The sequence below is a fragment of the Anthonomus grandis genome, chromosome 5, assembly GCF_022605725.1.
Source record: "Anthonomus grandis grandis chromosome 5, icAntGran1.3, whole genome shotgun sequence".
NCBI classification, from domain to species: domain Eukaryota; kingdom Metazoa; phylum Arthropoda; class Insecta; order Coleoptera; family Curculionidae; genus Anthonomus; species Anthonomus grandis.
In genome coordinates this window covers 25,754,122-25,775,463 of record NC_065550.1, presented here as the reverse complement: position 1 = coordinate 25,775,463, position 21,342 = coordinate 25,754,122, and the positions used below count along the sequence as shown (strand labels likewise).

The 21,342-nt window shown below is 31.9% G+C and overlaps 2 protein-coding genes across 2 annotated transcripts in view; one reads left to right on the top strand and one right to left on the bottom strand.

Annotated features, from left to right (window-relative positions):
- The first annotated feature begins 106 nt into the window (after positions 1 to 106).
- Positions 107 to 21,342, top strand: part of LOC126736643 (LIM and SH3 domain protein Lasp) — a 29,799-nt gene continuing 8,563 nt past the window's right edge. Inside the window, exons 1-3 of the mRNA XM_050441103.1 lie at positions 107 to 324; positions 11,214 to 11,308; positions 11,364 to 11,549. Coding sequence (XP_050297060.1) covers positions 256 to 324; positions 11,214 to 11,308; positions 11,364 to 11,549 — 350 coding nt within the window. The 5' untranslated portion in view covers positions 107 to 255. The remainder of the gene's footprint in view (positions 325 to 11,213; positions 11,309 to 11,363; positions 11,550 to 21,342) is intronic.
- LOC126736641 (spermine oxidase-like) lies at positions 11,813 to 19,592 on the bottom strand. Its single transcript, XM_050441101.1, has 2 exons — positions 19,325 to 19,592; positions 11,813 to 13,149 (listed from the first exon to the last, which is right to left on the bottom strand). The coding sequence occupies exons 1-2, from the start codon at positions 19,503 to 19,505 to the stop codon at positions 11,852 to 11,854; spliced, it is 1,479 nt and encodes a 492-aa protein (XP_050297058.1). The 5' UTR covers positions 19,506 to 19,592; the 3' UTR covers positions 11,813 to 11,851.

Here is a 21,342-nt window from a genome sequence, read left to right as displayed (position 1 = left end):
ACACGTGGTTTATGACAGTGACACATGCAGTTTGACAGAATGCGAGGGTCATTGTGACCCCAGAAACGAGGAAAGGTGACAGCTGTCAATGTCACTAGTGTCACTTTGTTTTTTTATTGTGAAGGGAAATCAACGGGTGCACAGTGAACAGGCTTGGCGATTTTTTATTGTTTTCCCATAATTTTTTTATTTATTTTTTTAATTTCGATTTAGTTCAACCATTCGATCATTTCTGGAATATAATAAAGTAGAGCCATGAATAAACGTTGTGCGAGATGCGACAAGACCGTCTACCCTACCGAAGAACTAAAATGCCTGGACAAGGTAATTATTTTTTTCCATACTACAACTACTGTTAATTCGATACTTGGAACGGCCGCTTCTAATTGAAATTAAAAGGGAATTTAGATTATGTTGTCTAGTCGGTATTCGTTTAGGGCACCACCCTTATAAATGAGCTCATTGTTTAAAATTAGGTTTAATCAAGGCTGAACAAGAATTGGTTTATGACTCACAAAACCCATATTGTAAACATCTGCAAATTTATTGTAACATTAATTTAGGTGACCATTTTCAACAAATTATTCTGTTTTTGTCCTCTTAATCATAATAGACTTAAAGACTGTAATTTTGTCTTCTTGTGGGTGTATTAGAGATGTTAATTAAGTTCATTGGTTTGTGGCCTCCTTGGCCTTTCCAGATACATAATATAAGTTGTCTTAATTGTTTGATGAGTAATTTATATACACACTTAGTAGGTGTAATAAATTTCTATTTGAAATATTTAAAATCATTACTGAGAATAAATGTATAAGAAATATACATTTCTACCTAGTGAATTGTTTAATTTCATAAGATTAACTTCAGTGAATTCCAGGCTTCCATAGCTCCATGTAACTTGGTTCTCTCCATGGCTTAGTTTTTGAGAAAGGCTTGATCTGTAAACAATATTTCCTTTAGAAAACCTGGATTTTTCTTTTAGTTTTTTATTTCCAATCAGAAAAAGCTACTCTTGAAAAAAATCTGTAGGCAATGGAGCTTATTGTACATGTTGCATATGATAAAATCTACAACACAGTGACATGGTTAATATTCAAATTATTTAATTAATGTAAGATTTTCTGAGTACTTTGTTGTTTCAATTTTATTTAAAACAGCCTCTTTAACTTGAACTGTATGTACAGCCACAGAGCTCCAGATGACTATGTTTGATATTTTAATGCCATTTCAGAAAGTCGAGCATGGAGACATACAAAAGTTTTCCCTTTATGTAGTACATGCTGAGGAAATCTTTCTTCATAAATGTGTCTTGCAGCTTTCCATGAGTCATTCCATAACAGAAATGCATATCTGCCATTTCACTATTAGTAAATTAAACCATTCTGAATAAATAATAATCACCAAAAACTGACAATATATTATAAAGGTTAACAATAATTAACAAGAAGAGTTTGACAACAACTGTGAAGTTGTTTAATAAATTACAACCCTTGATTATTATCTACGATATATTTATTTTTTTTTACCTTTTGGTGAAAATTTTTGTTTTGCTCAATTAATTAAAGATTATTTAATATGTTTTTAATATTAAATCTTTTTTTTTGCATATGAGTTAGTTAGAATGAGGTGTGCTCACTGTAAGGACACTAGGCAGATAAACAAAAAAAAATTGGCAAAAACTAATTTTTTATTGCTAGAAAAATACATTGATTATAAAAAATTTATTTGGTATGATATTGACGAAAACAGTTTTTCTTATCTGAAAGGCACAGGGCAACATCACACCTAAAAAAATAACAATAATTAACTATGTTTATTTATTTATCATTGTAATATCAACAGCTACCTTGTACAATGCCATCTTGATTTGTGAGGTTCCACCTTGGTACTACAAAAAGCACATCTTCCAGGCTTGCCATATAGAGGCATGTGGGAACAAGAGTCGTACCGAATTTCGTATGGTACAGTACATTTGAAATTATTTACCGTTGCTGGACCCCTTTTCGGTAAACCTTGTGCAGCTTCCACAAGTCCTAGGCCCACTGAAAGTCGAAAAAGTTTTAGCGAAAGTTGCGCATTGGAATCCGTTCTTTTTTGATACAATATGAATGCATTTACTAAGGATAAATCTATGAAATAGAAGAAAATTCTATGCCACCATTTTTTCGACTTTCGGTCAACCTCATAAAGAGTTAAAGAGCATGTCCATCTTATCCACATATCCCATATGTGTATTATATTTCCTTACTAGTTCAGGACAAGTAACATCTTCAGCAGAACCATCTTTTTTTTGTGGGAAACCCATTGATTTTTGCATGGATACAGATAATTAGTTAAAAAATCAGCCATTTCAAAAATGTCAACCCATATCAGTGTTAACTCTCCAATCGAATTCACCCCTTGTTAACTGCTTGTCATCTAGTAGATTCTTTCGATCTTTTCTGACGGTAACACAAGCGTAAATCAACTCAGTTTGCTCAGTTTGTTGTTTTTGCAGCTCGACCGAATTAAAATAATTGTCAAAATATATTTCGTACCTTTTTCCAACTAAGTCTCTCATAAGGTCTCTAACAACTCTACCACCAAGAGACTTTTCGGTCATTTGACCTATTTTACCAGTGTAAATCTGAAATTGACATACATATCCTATAATTCTATACACATAATTTTCGGAACGAATCCAAACTTTATAGCCACATTTTCTTTGGCAAATACTGTTTTAGGGAACTTCGTCCTTTGAATCGGATCATCGACTCATCAATAGGTTGATGTTGACTTGGTTTCAAAGCATTTTTATATGTATCAGATAATACATCTAACAAAGGTCGTAATTTGTAAAGCTTATCAAAGTTTTGGTGTTCACGGCCAGGCTGTACAGAGTTGTCGTTTAGGTGCAGGTTGGCTAACATCCATGAAAACCTGTCTCTTGACATTATTGACATTATATTAATGCATGACTATTACCTCCGTTTCTTTGCAAGGCATATAAGTTAGTTTGAAAAGCTATATGTGGTCTAACAGATGCTCAGGGAATATATGCAAAAACATGTCGGTAGGGGTTTCTATATCGGTGGGAATGTTTGGTCCTATTTCTTCTCCAAATTGTTTAAAATTTCGAACACAGTGTGAGTTGGAGTTGTCCATATAGTTTTTTTGTGAATTTCCTGGGCTCATATTAGTGACAAAGGTAGCTCATCCTCACTGCTCCATTCGGCTAAGTCAGCATCAGCGTCTTGGGACAAAGTATCATTCCCAAATAATTTAGGCATATTTTCTATGTCAAACAAATCAATTGCTGGCGACGCCGCTGCCGTTAGGCCTACTATTTCTGCGTCCCCTTCAATCTCATCTTCACTAACACTTCCTAATCCAACTCGCTAATGTTGTCACAAGGAATTTCTTCCAAATAATCATACAGGTCATTGGAGTTGAGATTTATAAGCTTGTTATAAAATTTATCTGTAAATAAAAATAAAATCCTATAAAAAAACTGTTAAAAAAACACTCATGAAATTTTGAGAAAATTATTTGCCTAAGAGACTGGTGTCACCGCCCTGAGCACACATATAGTTTCTATAAAACTAATACCCTTTTCTCAAAATTGCATTCTAGCGATAACATAAATATCATCCTAGATATTTTATTTCTAATATAAAAGCAAATTTTACCACCCATGGTCCCAAAAAACAGGGAAACTTGTTACCACAACAATACCACATGCGAACATTAATATGCAAACTGTCCAAATAATACTCGACCCTTATTGGCGCTTAAATTTAGAGGAGCGACACGCTTCCGCATACGTCATCAATGATATCTTTGCTGTAAGCACACCAGGACCGTCAGTAAAAATTAATTTGTAAGTGTCCTCACCGCAGGCGCACTATCACACAAAGGGTTAAGTAGAAATCATTAGTTTAGGAGTTAATTATAAAAGAAAAAAATTTCAAAAGAAGCTTTTTTCCATGTTTTTTAATTTTTCTTCTGAAAAACTAAGCAAGATACAAAAATTTTTAGTTGATTTATCTAAAAAGAATTAAAAAATCCATAAAAGTCAGTGGTGTGCATTCTTCTAAAATAGTCATTTAGGTACCAATAAGGTCACCACTGGACTTATAATTAAAATTTAATTAAACTAGGACTAAATTAACACCTTACTGGCATAAATTACACCACCAAATTACAACAAAATTGGATAAAAGATATTGCAGAAAAACCAATTTGTAACTTGTAAATAAAGCAATTGCAGAGACATGTTTATTTGAACTTTTTGTCTTAAAATTACTCAAAGAATTGTTATCATTATTGTTAAATTTATTGTACATACTTAATAAACACTCTGTACTACCAAACCACATTATTTTTTTAAATTCATTGTATACTCACCTTGTTCTATGAATAATTCCATTCTGTAAATATCATTTCTTAACACCACATACCAACCAACCCATAACCAAATCCATTAGAATTAATAAATGTCATGAAATAAGTGAATTTAGACCAACTCTCATTCAGATGAATAACATTAAACTAGTGTCAAAAATTGCACCAATTAATATAAAATTTAGAGTTAATATATTGGAAGTATGTGAATCATGATCTAATAGTGTTTTTAATAAGCTTTCTAATTTATTATTAATTAACAGAATATTAATGATGATCCAGTTACAAACAGAAGACATTGCTAATTTTCTGAATAATTATTTTTCCAAAATAGATTTAGAAGTAATTAGGAATGTTGAATCTGAAAAAAATAATGTAAATAGACTTAGTAAAGTAAGATTTAGTATTTGATTTGGTAAAGTAATAAATAATCAAAGCTTAGTTTTAAATGCATCCTGTGAAGATGTAATGAATGACATTTTAATTAATCTTTAAAAAAAGCTGCTCTTGGGCACAATAATGTTACAGTGCATGATCTAATTCATATAAAGGAGCATGTAAATTCATTATTAACTAAAGTGATAAATGACTGTTTCCGATGAATTGTGTCTGACTTGTTTTCCGAAGAATTAAACATTTTTAAAAATTGTTATTAAGGTTATCCCACCTTGGAGACCATAAAGCGATGGCTAGATTCACAATTTTGTTGCAAGAAAAGACAAATCACTGAAAGAAATTGTATTCTGGTATTCGTTGATATCATCTTGAAGTGTAAATTGAGTTTTTTCTCAAAAATGAACTTACTGTAGCCTATTTTATATATATAGCATTTCTTGCAAAACAAGTACAACTGGTTCCTGGAATTCTTATTCCACTGTGGAAAGAGAAATTTACAGTATTTTGGGGCATTGTTTATGACCTATCAGAGGGATATATTGAAATATTGCTTTGCTTTCCAATTATAGACTTTTTTAAAGAACATGCTACATTTATCCATGTTTTTCTTGATTTAAACCGTAATAAAACGAAATTTTTTAAATATTTTTAGACAGTCTGACAATAGGCCTTAAAGATTTGTTTTACGCAAGGTTTTGGTATAAAAATTATGCAAATTGGTGAGAAATTGTGGAAGATACCATCAGAATCATTTTTTAAAATTTGTTTCAAGTGAAACACTCATTAATGTTCAGCCCAAGTTTTCCAATACTGAATGTTACATCATTACTTTTACACTTAATTCTGCGATTTAAGTGCTACTTATATTGTAATGGTTATTTTTATTGACTTTCAAAAGGCATTTGATATGGTGTGTCATGATTTTTTTGATTAGAGAACTTGAAAATATGAGATTTAGGGGAATTATAGTTAAATTAATTAGATAATAGAAAACATTATGTAAGCTTAGATAATTGTAAAAGTGATATAAATAAAAGAGTAAATTTCTGTGCAGTGCCCCAAGTACTTGGTGGCTTTTGCTAATGACACTATGCTGCTCTATACTGGAAAAAACATCAGAAGTAGCAAATTTGGCCAATAATGATTTAAACTTCAATAATATTATTAATATCAATGGTTGCTACAAAAGAAGTTAAAAATAAATGTTGAGGAAACTAAATATGTGCTATTTAAACAAAAAAATAAACCTATAACAGATATAGGCATAAGGGAGGAAATATAAAATATTTAGGACTATTTTTGGATGTGCAAAATTGGAACATAATCTACACAAATAATGCTAAGTATAAAGTTTGTTTTGCCTTTTTCTCTCAATTGTATGATATTAAGTATGGGGAACCTGCTACCAAACAAATTTTAATAAAATATAAATCTTACAAAGTCGAGTGGGGTAAATGTAAACAGGGGTAATTGTAAACGCCATAGGCAATCTTTTTAAAATTGTCGCTAAAACCTTATAACTTCCGGGCACAGTAGTCTATTACCCCCTCCTTTCATACTATACAAAGATGCAGGTGTCTGCAGGTTGGATTTTAGTTTGTTTTGTGTTTTCATTCCAACCATAACAATAATTCTGTTTTTCCATTGGTGGCCACTGTGTGAATATTTATGTGAAAATTTAATTATAAAGGTAAGTACTATAAAATAAGCTTTGTATTGTTAAAAATACCCTAATTCTTGTGTCTAAATATAGTTTTAAAGTGAAATATTACCTTAATATCTTTAAAAAAAGTGTTTACATTTACCCGGAAAAAAAGTGAAGGGGGGTAAATGTAAACGCATGGTTGGGGTAAATGTAAACAGACTTATGGGGTAAATGTGAACATAAATTTTAGTAAATACATTTGTTTCAGATGCCCAGAGAGTATATTAGAAAAACTAATGGGCCAGCTTATACCAAGGAAGAATACCTAGAAAATGACGATCAAGATGTGCAGAATAGAAATATGTCTTACAGGCAGATACAAGAACACTACTCTGTACCATTTTCCGTTATTTCCCACCGCCTTAATGGAAGAAGAACCGCCATTGATTCTACAGGGCGAGGTCGTAAATTAACGTTTGCTCATGACACAGAAAAGAAAATTGTCGATTGCTTGTTGGCTCGTGCAAAAGCTGGATTTCCGTGCGATAAGGACGAACTGCTGGATCTCATTCAGGAGTATGTAAAATCACGTAATATATCTACACAGTTTGTTGATGACCGCCCAGGTATAGATTGGTATTGCTCATTTTTAAAACAGCATAAAAATCTTTTATTTTTAAAAAAGCCTGAACATCTGCAAAAATGTCGGATAGACGCTAGAAGGCCGGATGTAATTTACAAGTTCTATGAAGATTTAAGCAATGCATTTAATCAATTCCAAATAACATCTCCAGAACAGGCATGTCTCCTTTTTAATGCGGATGAGAAGGCTTTAAAAGTGACCCAAGTCGATTAAGGGCAATCGGACAAAAAGGCAAGCCTTTAAGTCGCGTTTCTGGTGGATCAGGTCGCGAATCTACTACAGTCCTAGCATGTGTGGAAGCAGATGGTTCTGTGCTTCCTCCTCTTATTGTATTTAAGGGGGCTGGTGTACAAGCACGCTGGGTGTCCGAGAAAGCGTATCCTGGAACTCTGTATGCAGTGTCAAAAAACGGTTGGATGGAGGAACCATAATTTTTCACTTGGTTTACCAAGGGTTTTATCCCTTATATAAAAAATATAAGACAATTAAAGAATCTTCCAAACCAAACTGCGGTGCTACTATATGATGGACGTGCTAGCCATATTAGTGTTCGCATAGTTGAAGAAGCTATCTCTAACAATGTTACCCTAATTAAGTTACCAAGCCATTTGACGGATATGTTACAACCCCTTGACAAATGTGTGTTTGGTCCTGCCAAGACTTTTTGGGAGAAAAAACTTATCGCGTATGGAAAAAAACAAATGGGTAAGGGAACCGGAAGATTGTCTTAATCGGAATTTGTGGAACTACTAGCCGAAGTTTGGGCTCATGTAATAAAACCAAAAAATATTGTATCTGGTTTTAGTAGTTGCGGGACTTTTCCTGTCGATAAAACAAAATTTCCGATAGCCTCCTTTAAACAGCGTGAATTAGAGCAGTATCTGCAGAATCAGAATACTTTATCAAAAGAACCTAATAATAGTTAACAAAAAACGGACAGCCCAAGAAATAATTATGAATTTGAAGTTCCAGAAATCGAAGAATATCCGCAGAATGAAAACAGTTTCTCTAAGGAACCTAATGATGGTTTACAAGAAACAGATATAGATACTTCTAAGGATGTTCCAGAATTCGAAGAATATCTGCAGAATCAAAACGATTCATCTAAAGAACTTAATAATGGCTTACAAGAAACAAAAAGCTCTGAAGATACTCCTGAAAATATCCCACTTGGTATTTCCGATAATCTCCACGACGATTCAATTACGTCGCTAGAGGTGAGGGTAGCAACTCCAACACTTGACCAAAAAAAACAATCTTGTAAACACCTTACCACTGAAACTTGTACATCTAGTTGTAATATACTAGACACACCACACACACTTACCAAATTGTTCTTTAACTCGCCAAAAAAAAAAAAGGAAAACGTCACTACAATAGTAAAGCAAGTAATAACAAGATTAAGACAGCAGACATATGGCGAAATTTTAACAAATCAAGACGTCCTTGATAGGCTTTAACAAGCACACGAAAAGAAGATGAAGAAACCCAAACAAGAAAAGCAAAAAAGGAAAACACTAGAAACCGAAGAAAAACTAACAAAAAAACCTAAAAAACCAAAACAGTCAATCAAAAAGAAAAGCAAACAAGATAGTTCAAGTGAAGATGATAATATTGATATAGAAGCCATCGTAAGTGACAGCGAAAGCCCTTGGGATTGGGAAGATGAGAAAATTGAAGACCCAATTGATATAAACAAGACAGCTCTTTCGGATTTAAAAACTGGAAGTTTCGTTCTTGTCCAATTTAAAGGCGGGAAAAGAAACACAACAATCTATAAATATGTTTGTTCGGTCGAGAATATCATAGATAATGATGTTGAAGTCGTAGGATTAAGAGCTATTGATGACACCAAACAAAATTTTGCAGTCAATTCTAGCGATTTGAGTTATGTTAAGCATGATCAAATACTAGGTGTTTTGCCTTTCCCCATAATTAAAACGAAAGGAGAAAGGATATATTACTATTTTGAGAAAAGTGTTCCAGTAGTAGAAGATTAATGTTCTGATATTACATTTTTGTGAGAGTACCAACCTTTTTTTATGACTAATAATAAAAAATTACCAAGTTACTAAATGCTACCAAATTTTCCCTAGGTTTTTACATGTTAAACAAATCTATATGGTTTTCTTTGTTATTATTTGTTATAAGGCAAAAAATAAGTTATTTTGTATTCTATTTTTAGTATTTTTTAATACTTAGCTAAATAAAAATCAATAATAAAATAATGCCTTTTACTTTTTAGGGGTAAATGTAAACAGCCACTCAAACTAAATAGGAATGTTTTTTGTACTTCTGTAATTCAAATGTTTACTATTGCCCCACAAATTTTCTTATTTACTTAAATGGTTTTTGTAGTAGCTGTTTACAGTTACCCCACTACCATTGGGGTAAAAGTAAACAGTGACAACTTTTTTTTTATTCAATTATTTTTTTTAATTCTTAGCTTTTTAAATGTTTTTTTTTTGGATTTTCGCAAAATATAAGATCTATGCAATATAGTAAATTAATTGTAGCTAAAATATTTAATAAACAGAAGTTGCGCCACACATATAAAAACCGAAAATTTTTAAACTTGACAAAATCGTTTACAATTGACCCACTTGACCCTAAAGGATTAAAATTTTTATTTAATAGCGACTATTTGACAGAGACTTAATAAAAACTTATTATTAGTAAGACCAGTAGCATATATTTTGATGTTAGAACAATGTAAATTGATGTATAAGATAATAAAGCTTAAATACAAATTTAACACAAAATTAAACTATATTAATAACAAATTCACGGCCATGATTTGGGAAACTGCTTAAACATACTTTTGGGAAATGTTATAAGAACTAATAAAGCACTAAAAGCCCGCTAGTTCCAGCAGCAGAGGCTTATAATTTGTTACTAAAATACATATGTATATAAGAAGTAATACAAATCTTGAAAATTATGATTAATTTGTAAAAAGGGTAATAAAAAATTTTAAGTAACTTTAGGCTATATAGAGCAGCTTTAGAGAAAGAGTAAGATTTTACCAACCATTGCAAATTATATTTATGTATGATGTAGACATAGTCTTCAGTACCAATACCTTAAGTGTTTTTTAAAAGATATTGATTGCACATTTTTTATTTGATGTAATTGAATCCCTGTAATAGAATTTTAAATACTCTAGATGAAGGTTAAAAAAAAATATATATATTATATTTAAAATATATAAAAATATATATATATATATATATTGATTTATATTAAGTTCTAAAAAATTCATTTTAAAATACAAAAAAATTGAGAACTAAGCTACCTGTAAAATCCTAATAAAACAAAGAGCACATGCATCATCACTTAAAAATTTGTATGTGCATGTTTGCATCTTTTTTTTAATATATAATGCCTAATAATTATTCTTTCTTTCTGCACCTCAGACATTGTACGTTATTGGATTATTACAAATTGATGCAATCTTCTGTTTTTTTTATTTAATCTCTCTTTTAAAAATTGCATATTTCCTAATATACTAAAAGAGGCAACATGATTTCCATATATAAGAAATTAGATCAGAATCTGTAAATAAGTATTAAGGCCTAATATAAATATAACTAGTACCAGAAAATAGTTGTCAACATTAATGTATGAAAATCATATAGAGTATATTATAGAAAATCTTTACTTTGTTACTATTTATTCACATGAAAACTCATTCAAACACAACACACTGGCCCTATCTATTAGAATACATTTTTTTTATTGATAGTAAGTTTTTAGCATGGCAATTTTAACAGTTTTTAAGTCCTCCAATATTTTTGCCTCTATATCCTCATTGCAGATAGAAATTTGTCTATGACAAGGAAATACATATGATCAAAATACTGCTCAATAAAACTCAAGGTAAATAGTAAAAGGGGCAGTCAGCAAATATATTTTTAGTACTCTTAATGGATTTTCTATCCCTCATCTGAGGAAGCCAAGCTAAAGAAAGACACTTTGAAGTAATTCAGTAAATATCCAATAGCAGGCGGTTAAATCGATGACGCTATTGCTTCTGCACTATGTTTTAATTCCCTGTCCAGATGGTTCTAAATAATTATAGTGTTTTAATAATTTATACTTGTACTGAAATTTGTGTGAAAATATACCTCTTAACTGATTTTTTAGGTTTGGCACAGGCTATGCTTCAAGTGCAAGGACTGTGGGATGGCACTTAACATGAGAAACTACAAAGGTTTTAACAAAGAACCTTACTGTGATGCGTAAGTGCGATTGGAATCTATCCATCTTAGTTTTGTTAATTTTCAAATATTATAGGCATGTACCTAAAGCCAAAGCTACAACAATGGCAGAAACCCCGGAACTGAAAAGGATTGCGGAAAATACCAAGATACAATCAAATGTGAAATATCATGCTGATTTCGAAAAGGCTAAAGGGAAGTGTACACAAGTTGCCGATGACCCTGAAACTCTAAGGATTAAGCAAAATACCAAAATTTTTAGGTAAATATCTGTTTATCATTTACTTAGATTGCTGCATTAATTCCCAGAAATTTCAAAAATAAGTGTTATTTAAATTATCGTTCCTACTTAAAATATATTTACATGTGATGTCACAGGCCATATGAGTGGAATTATGTTATCAAGTATTACATGGTTTGTTTGTATATTAAACTTTTTGCATTATATTTTTAACACATTTATTAGGATATTGATTATTATTAACTTGCATTAATTAAAATGGAGATAAAAATAATTATGGAAAATTTTCAGTCACAACATTTAATTTAATGAGCCAATTTAATTTACAAAATATATTTTTTATGCCAGTGTATTAATCTATCAGCTTCTCTATAACCAGTTTCAATAGCTCCATGAACAGTCGAAAAATAATAAGGGTGTGTAGCCTCTCCGGCAAATAAAACAACAGGCTTCCCATCCTTGTCTTTCAAAGGTTTTCCCAGTTTTTCCTGCAAGTTTTTACCCCCTGCTAAGTAACCCTTTGTAGACTCGTAAGAGTATGTGCCCTTAAAGTTTGGGTTAGAATACCAGTTAGTTCTTATAAGTGTATCTGGCATGGTGACATTAAAATGTGTGGGCAAGAATGTATTTATAAGATATTTAACTCCTTCCATAACCTTGTCCTCTGATAGAGTTTCTATGTAAGGCACAAATCCTCCTGCGACCCATACTACTAAGACATTTGGATTGTTTTCTGCTTGGACAAAGGCACTTATGTCTCTTAGCCATGATAAATTCATTTCTGTAAGTTTTTCTCTGTCTTCTTTGGTCCAGATAAATGACCACCACGTGGTGTTACCCCACCAGCGTTCCGGAAAGTGCACAATCACTTTTGCAATTGCCCCATATCCCATGTTTTTTATTGCTTCAATTTTCTCTTCTGGTAGTTGTGGCTTAAAGATATGTTGATGGCTGGCTTTTAGCACCCCTAGCGAGGGAGTAAATATAACGTGATCAGCCTCGAACATGGTGTTATTTTCTGTTACTACTTTAACTTTATTGCCATCTTGCCAAGAAACGTTGGCCACTTTATGTGAGAGTAAGATTTTGTCATCTATGGGCAACTGTTTGGTTGGATCCGGATATTTTTGCATCATAATTTCTAATATCGTCTTGTATCCATGTCCGTCCCAGTTCAATGTCTGGTCTCCCTTGCTAGTCTGAAACAATGTGGTTGATTTTAAATCGTGCAGGTCTAGAGGGCTATCATATCCACTAATGTAACTAGTTATCGTGTCCATTGTATTTGATAACACCTCCTTTTCTTTATCGTCCTTGCCAGATTCTACTAAAGTTTTAAACTTAATATCTAAACAGTCTCCCACTGACGTTACATTTTCGCAGCCCGGAATGGGATCGTTATTTGAATTTAACTTTTCGGCGAAATCCATTATTTTTTGCTTGGTGCTGTTTTCAGCTTCCTCTCCATTTGATATGAAGAAACTCCCTTTTATCCCGGTGGGTTTCAGAAGATTTAGGTCTTTTACCATGGAATAGACAATATTACTTTCCTCGCCATGGCAGAATTCTGCTCCTAAGTCAACGTAAGCTTCTCCAAATTTTACACTGTGGATTCTGCCACCTACAAATAAGAAAACACTGTGAAAATATATTGGAATAAGTAGGTTTGATAGTAACTCAGTTGAGCTACTGTCATTGTAGGACAAAACCACGAGAAAGGTAATATATCAGCATTTGATCATATATAATTTATTTTGTTAACTTTTAAGTTGGATGTGCAGGGTCAATTCAAATCCAAGCTGTTCTAAACTTTTTTGCTTTTAATGCCAACGGCCTATATTAGGCCTTCTTCAAGGCACTACAAATAAAAAAAAATATATTGAAAAACAATTATAGACAAAGTTAAAACATTATGGTCAAAACAATATTAAAATGCATTAAAACTAAACTCTTATGTTATTCAGTGACTATTTTAATTCCTCAAATACACCTTTAAAACACAGAGATGAAAATTAAATGGGAACATTCAAATGTACTTACAACAGAAATTATTATTCATTATTATTGATTAGTTTTGTTGCTTACACACCTGCATTTTGATATCCTCAAAAACTAATAAACCAACTGGAATCATCAAAAATATACCGCTACTTACAGTCTAGCGAAAAGCTTTAATTTTTTTGTTGTAAGTACATTTGTATGTTCCCATTTAATTTTTAATTTTAATTATAGTTCTCAAATTTTATTGTTTATTTTCATCTCTGTGTTTCAAAGGTGTATTTGAGTTATTGAAGTAATCACTTGGAAAAAAGTTAATTATTACAATTTTTTTACATTATTTGAATAAAATAACAATATAATTATTAACTTTTTTTTGTAGATTATAATTTACTCATAATTTAGGGCTCAAATAAAAATAAAGAACAAAATTCCATTTATTACCGTTTATTAAAAAAAATTATGAAAATAAAAATTTACCAAATACAAATTAAACTAGTAGCCAGATGGTCCACCTCTATTATTAATAACACTTTGGCATCGCCTAGGCATACTTAAAATTAAATTATTAATTAATTCTTGGGGCAACTCCTCCCAAACATGTGTCACAGCAAGACGAAGCTCCAGAGCGCTTTGAAAAAAGTAAAATCGTTGAAGAAGTTGCCTTTTTAACCAAACCCAAACATGCTCAATTGGATTAAGGTCCGGTGAGGTAGAGGGCTAGGGATTTTCCTTAACAGCGATTCGTACAAGCCGTGCTCGATGTGGTGGGGCATTATCTTGTTGCAACAACGAATTTGGGCCCATTTCGCGTAAATATGGAACAATTACAGGCAGTAGTATATTATCCCTATAACTTATTCCAGTCATTGTATTTTCCACAAAAATGAGGTTCGTTTTTTCGTCAAGAATAATGCCACCCCAAAACATTAGTGATCCACCACGTTGCCTTACTACTTCCCGGGCATGACGCAAACGACTTTCATTTCCTTCCTCTCTCCAGACACGAATTCTACCAGAATCAGGTTAAAATGAAAATCGAGACTCATCCGTAAAAAGAACTGTGGCCCATCTTTCTTGATTCCAATTAACATGTTCTTGGCACCACATTAATCTTGCACCTCGATTTCCTAAAGTTAACCGAGGAACCCTTAGGGGTCTTCTGGCATGAAGTCCTCTCTCATGCAAAGGGTTTCTAATAGTTTGACCTGAAACCTCGACGTTATGCACTCGTGAGAGCTGCTGAACCAAAACAGAGGCTGTTACCGTGGGATTTCTTTGAGCTTGCAAAGTTATAAAACGGTCTTGGGCAGGTGTGGTAACTCGCGACGGGCCTTGATGCCGTTCTCTAACATCATTTGTCTCTTTATATCTTGTCCACAAACCGTTAATTACACTGGGAGATGTATCCAAAGCTCTTGCAACGTCTCTTTGACTTGTTCCTGCCTCAAGCATTCCGACTGCTCTTAGCATTTCCTCTCGAGTTAAATGTCGTCTTTCCATTTTTATTGAATAAAAACTAAATCACAATTGTTCCGTTGGAACCGAAAAATAGAAAATGCGATATTGCGTTAGAATTTAAAAATTATAATCTGCGTGATTTCGACAAAATGTGCAAGTAGCAAAAAACGCTGTTCTGGCATGATTTTTTGTACCCCAATATTTATTTTACTTCGTTGGTATCTTAATATTAAAGGTAGTATCTATTGCGTATGAAAATAAAAATATATAAAAATTTATAAGGCGAAAAAACTATCTTTCTAAGTGTTCCTTAGACCATTTTGATGTGTATATTTTATTTTTTTTTTACCACTGTATACTATAATGATTTTAACTTTATCTATAATTGTTTTACCGTTTTTTTTTTTTAATTTGGAGTACCCTGAAGAAGACTTAATATATGCCGAAACGTTGGTATTAAAAGGAAGAAAGTTAACATCTTGGATTTTAATTAACCCCACACTAAAACAACATATGAAATAAAATTATTTTTATTTTATCTTTTTACTTAAAATAGGTAAAAAATAATAATAATAGTAACACTGGGGAGAAAATTAAAGGTCAACTAACTAAAAACATAACAAAAAGTTGGAGTAAATAAATGCACTGCTATAATAAATATTTACTTATTTACATATTTGACAATATATGGGATACCCCATTGAAATACAAAGTTTCAATCTTAATACAGGTTTCAGCATCTAAAAGTAATTGCAATTAGCCTAATGAATAAAATTGCAGCAATTGCTTTTCCTTATAAAATCTAAGTATTTGCTTGAAAAGCAATGAATAAAACCTGAAGTAATTGCTTTTGCCTCCAGCAATTGCTGAAAAGGTCAGAAAATGATTCTAGTCAAAGCTTTTTCTTAAATATTAGAAGCAATTGCTATCACTTGCTGAAAATGTTATGAATAAATTAAGGAATTGCTTTTTGTCGTGAAGCAATTGCTTTAAAAAATTTAAGGTAGGTCAACCGCAGCATCATTTTGCTTGATAACAGTAAATTCGTTCATTTGTGGCTACAAACCTAAGTTTAATCTGTCGGTGTCGGTTAACATGGCTGAATATATGACTGTGCGTAAAACTAAAATATACGGTGTACGTAAAAATTGCAGAGACGATGATTTTAGAAAGTTATGTCGATTTGACCGTGAAAATGTTGACTGGTTAGCAAATTACTTCTTCAATAGTACTGGTGAAAGACGAGGAGCTGCATTATCACCTCAAACTAAGATAAAAATATTTCTGAGAGTATTGGCAGATCCAGGCTTTCAAAATTCTGTAGGTGAAGAAGTCGTTCACCAAACCACTATCTGTAAGACATTCACTTCGGTAATGAATGCAGTTTTGGGGAAGGCCAATATCTTTATTAAATTTCCTAGAAGTGCTGAGGCTGTTGTGGAAGCCAAACGGTTGTGGTCAGAGAAATACCGTTTTCCCAATGCCATCGGAGTGATAGACTGCACACACGTAAGGATTCCAAAGTTTCAAGCATTCGGTAATGAATATATAAACCGAAAAGGAAATCCCAGTATTAACGTGCAGGCGACTTGTAATGCAGAAAAAATATGCAGAAGAATAAGTGTGGACTGCCAATGGCCAGGCTCTGTGCACGCAGAATTTTTAAAAATTCTAATATATACAACATCCTTAAGAACAGCGCAGAAGAATGTGTACTATTAGGAGACTATGGCTACTCAATATCGCCTTAGGTTATGACTTCTTGGAGAAATCCGACAACCCAACAGCAGCAAAATTATAATGTTTTCTGTCGAGAACGTGTTTTGGGCAGTTAAAAGCAAGATTTTCTATCCTTCGGTACACCATCGATTATAATTGCCTGCGTTGTGCTTCATAATATCACAAAATATCTGCATGATGAAGATTTCATTTTTATTGAAGAAATCAATTATGAAATTGACGCACAAAATAACGATATGCCAACAAATATAGTTCGTCAATTGGGACAGCAAAAAAGAGAATTAATAACATACATATAGGAAAAGCAGCATTTGCTTCAAAATTTTATTCATATCAAGATCCAGCAATTGCTTTTACTTATAGCATTTGCTAGTTAAGCAATTGCTTCAAGTAATTGCTAGATTTTTATTCATCAGGCCCAATGTTATATGAAGGCAAGAGCATAAAAACATCTAAAATAATATTAATATAAACCCATACCCATATAACCCATGGGTAATATAACCAATACTATACACAAACAAAACTTCATATAACTTACAATTAAAATCCGAATGTTGAACGATACAAGAAATTCCAAGAAGAATTGTTAATAACTGCCAACTTTTACTTACACTTGATGGACTTTTGGCAAGTATGGCAATATGGCCAAATATCCTTGTGAAAAATGACATGTATCAATTGAGAGATTTTGTGTTGCGATGTTTTAAAAATGACGTAATTCAGTAAAAAGTTTTTTTGATTTTATTCGTACAAAATATGATTCATCTAACATCTTTTTGTTTTAAAATGTTCAACTATTTCAATGAAAGTAAAGATAGTAACTAGATGCGCTTCTACACCCTGAAAGAATTTTTTATTTTTTTCCGGGAAATTGAGAGCATATGCCAGAAAAACTAGAAATGTTAAGAAAAATCCTATTATTTCTGCCAGAGTGAACAAAATAGTAAAACAATTCACTGCGAGTCCAACAATGCCTGAAAGAAAATTTCAATTCTTTCCAGGCAGTTAAGGGGCATGCAACAATTTTATAGAGATAAAAGAAAGTAACTGGATATGCAATTCAACTGCCTGGAAGAAACAAATAAATTCTTCCAGACAAAATTTATCTTCAAAATTCTGGAATGCTTATAGATATTCTTATAGCATCGATGCTAATGGAATGGACGTGAAAAGTACAGCCTATTCTATTTTATATCGAACCGACTACATTTCTTCTTAAAAACTTGCAGTGAGCTCCCTAAAGGATCAAGTGATGGATTTTTATTCAAAATGATTAATGATCTTATTCGATTTTCAATATGTCAGGTTTCCTGAGAGTATGTGAGGGAATTTTAAGGTTAATATTGCTAAGTAGAGACGAACAATCCCTAGAACAATTCAAGATTTCAAAAGTGAAACAAAATCATGCATTTTTTTCTCTTCTGGATGTTAATGGGAATTCTCGTTAATTATTCAGATCCAGATAGATAGGACTAATAGGAGATTTTTATATGGATCTGTACTAAGGAATGGTTGATTTTTTTTGAGATTAATTAATTCTTCCTGTGCATTTAATAAACCATAGTCTAAAATAAAACGCAATTTAAGAGATATTGTTATTTATAGTATTCAGTATACATCATTCGTTGGAGGTTTTTTTTATGAATATTTATTCCTCTTCACAACATAAAAGATATCACAACCCAAAATCCTTTTTTGGACTTTGTCAAATTTAACAATATGAAAGGAATTCAAATTTGTGTGGGTCACAATAGTAGAGATTTCAAATTTGTGCAGTTTCTGTTAGCAAAACTCTAATGTGTAAGTTTAATAATTTATTTATTCATTCGTGAGACAGTTATTGTGTTGCAAAAATTGCATGTCTCTGATAACACACTCATGAATGACTTTCGGCTCATTATTGGCTTAATTTAATGCAATAATTTTAACCACTTTGTTCACATTTTAAGACACATGATTAATAGGCCTTCAGAAGGAATAGCTTTCAGCCAAAATAATAATTAAACTTATGAGCCCACAGTTTTTGACCTTTGTTTTTATTGATAAATAGTGTTAAATTTAAAGAGGATCAACTTCTTGTTGCTTCGACAATTGCTTCTTGACATTCAATATTATTTTTTTTCTTGTGTTATTAAATCCATAGTGACTATTGAGGTTCATAGATTTTATTTTGAATATTGCAAATATTAGGAATAGCCTTATAAGAAGGATACATAATATATAATCATAAAAGCAGTCTTATAAAACTTTCTTATTTTCGCTTAGATTTCTTTTATACATATTTGCTATGTAATAAAATATTTGATTTTATTGTTGCATTTAACAATTATAAAGCATTTAAAATCACTTATTGAATTTATCAACTGAGTAGGGTTATGTCTAAAATTAATAGAAAATTATAAGAATTGATTTTTGAAACAGCATTTAAATTCTTAGATTTATTACTATTTTATATATTTTTCGATGTGTTTTTTTAATTACTGAAACCTGATAAGTTTCAAATTTAATGAATCAGCTAATATTGGGCAAACACTGTATATATGTAATTTGCTGCTAAAAAACATATGAACCTTACAACACTAATATTTACTTACCAATTCTGCCTTCGGCTTCCAAAATCTTAAAATTATTAAAACCATTTTTTAATAATTTTGTTGCTGCTGCAATTCCCGACGGTCCACTACCAATTATTAAAATAGAAGGATCAGCTGGTGGTTTCGCTCCTTCTATAGAACTTGCAACAAAAATTACACTCAGTGCACCCAAAAGCAGCATTTCAGTTAAGGCGAGTGATGTCTTCTCGGAACTAAGGGTGCCAATAAATATTTAATAAATTATCTGTTACTATAGCTAATGATTTGCATAATTAAAAGTTTATAAGATAAAACAACAGCAGAAAATATTGTTGTACACAGTTTTTTAATTATGTCTGCTCTTCGTTTTAAAGAATTCGGAATGGCGACATTGGGGTTATCAGAAATATATAAACTTTTAATATATTGAATGTTATTTACATGTAATGATCGATTTATGTGTGGTTTTTGTTCAAAGGGGTGTGGTAGGCAAAAAAATAAAATTTAGGGGAAAACACTTGTAGATTTTTATGTTACTTTTAGAGAACAGATAATTGGTTGTTATCGTTTTTAATTAGTGTTTTTTTCTGGGCCAGGTGGTATTTCTTTAACACTATTGAACCCGTACATCTGGAGTTTGCTCAAATTTTCAGTTCAGTTTTCATCCTCAGGAATATGCCTCTCAAATATGTATATTGAATTTTGTAACCCACAATATAAAACTCATTGGGTGAGGTAAATAAAATCAAGTAAGCACTTATAAGCATTTACTTATAAGAAAAGTGTTGCCTTGAAAATTGAAGCAAATGCTTGTCAATGAGTGAATAAAAGTAAGACATGACTCTATGAGTAGACATGAGGTTTACTTGTTAATATTGAAGTAATACTTGTGAGTCTAAGCTTGTTTAGCCTTATTCACATATTTGGATCGTCTTATTTATGATTATTTACTTTATAAATCACGTGTTATATAGACCTCTTTACGTTCTATTTAGGTAAATGTTTGTTTAAATTAGTTGTTTTTAAATCGGACCAATTAAAAAAAGGCAAGATATTTAACAAGGATGTCTTCCAGTGATGAAGAAAGCATAAAGGAACCGAATCTTGTTTCTGATAACCGAGCGCAGTGGGTCAGAATTCTACAGCAAGAAAACAATAAAATTGTTTCAAATAAGTCCATGGTACCAAAAATGGTTTCGGCAAAAGAGAACGCCTGGACTAGAATGAGGGAGGAGTTTGTTAAATATGCAGGAAAAACCGTAACTATAGATAAGTTGAAAAACTTCTTAACAATATGAAAAGCTCTGTAAAGAAGAAAACTGACTTGTCAGCAATAGGAAATAAACCAATTAAGCTACTGCAATGGGAAAAAGATTTTCTAGAAATTTTAAATGCTGAAGAAAATCCTATGTACAGTAAAATACTAGGAGGAGTAACAGTTGGGCTAGATTCTTGTAATAAAAGTGTTTTACCTCCCATACACCTTTTACGCAAAGAATATGCCAAAGATATTTCTTCTGTATCCAGTGACCACAAAACTAAAAAACTAAAATTGTTAGCAGCCGAAATAGAAGAAACTGTAAGTTTATTAACAACCGAGCTCCAACGCTTTACTACTAGAGCAGCTTAAACTAACGAAATTACAATTTGAAAAAGAGGAACTCCAATTAAAAATCCTACGTGAGCAAGAAAACAAAGCCAATAATACCCAAAACTGACGATCCTTTTAATAAAGAATATAGGTTGCAAGATTTTCTTTTGTTGAAGTAAAATTTATAACACAATTATGTATAATTATGTATAAATATGTATCTATTTGCGAGTATTGGAAAGCGCTGTTTTATTTGGCCAAATACCCGTTCTACTACTACTCGTTCTTTTGAATGTAATGTATTGTATTGCCCTTCTAATTGAGTTTGTGGCTGTCTAAATGGTGTTAAAAGCCATGGAGATATACCATATCCGCTGTCCCCCAGCAAACATTTCCTTGAAATATTGCAAGTTTTTGTTGAACAGAACTTTGTCTGCAAATCCTACTA

What these genes read in the sequence shown, in the direction of transcription:
- LOC126736641 (XM_050441101.1), bottom strand. Translation starts at nt 19,505, where the DNA reads ATGCTGCTTTTGGGTGCACTGAGTGTAATTTTTGTTGCAAGTTCTATA. An exon ending in GGAAGCCGAAGGCAGAATTG is followed by an intron (nt 13,150 to 19,324) that starts GTAAGTAAATAT and finishes TCTTATTTGTAG; the next exon opens with GTGGCAGAATCCACAGTGTA.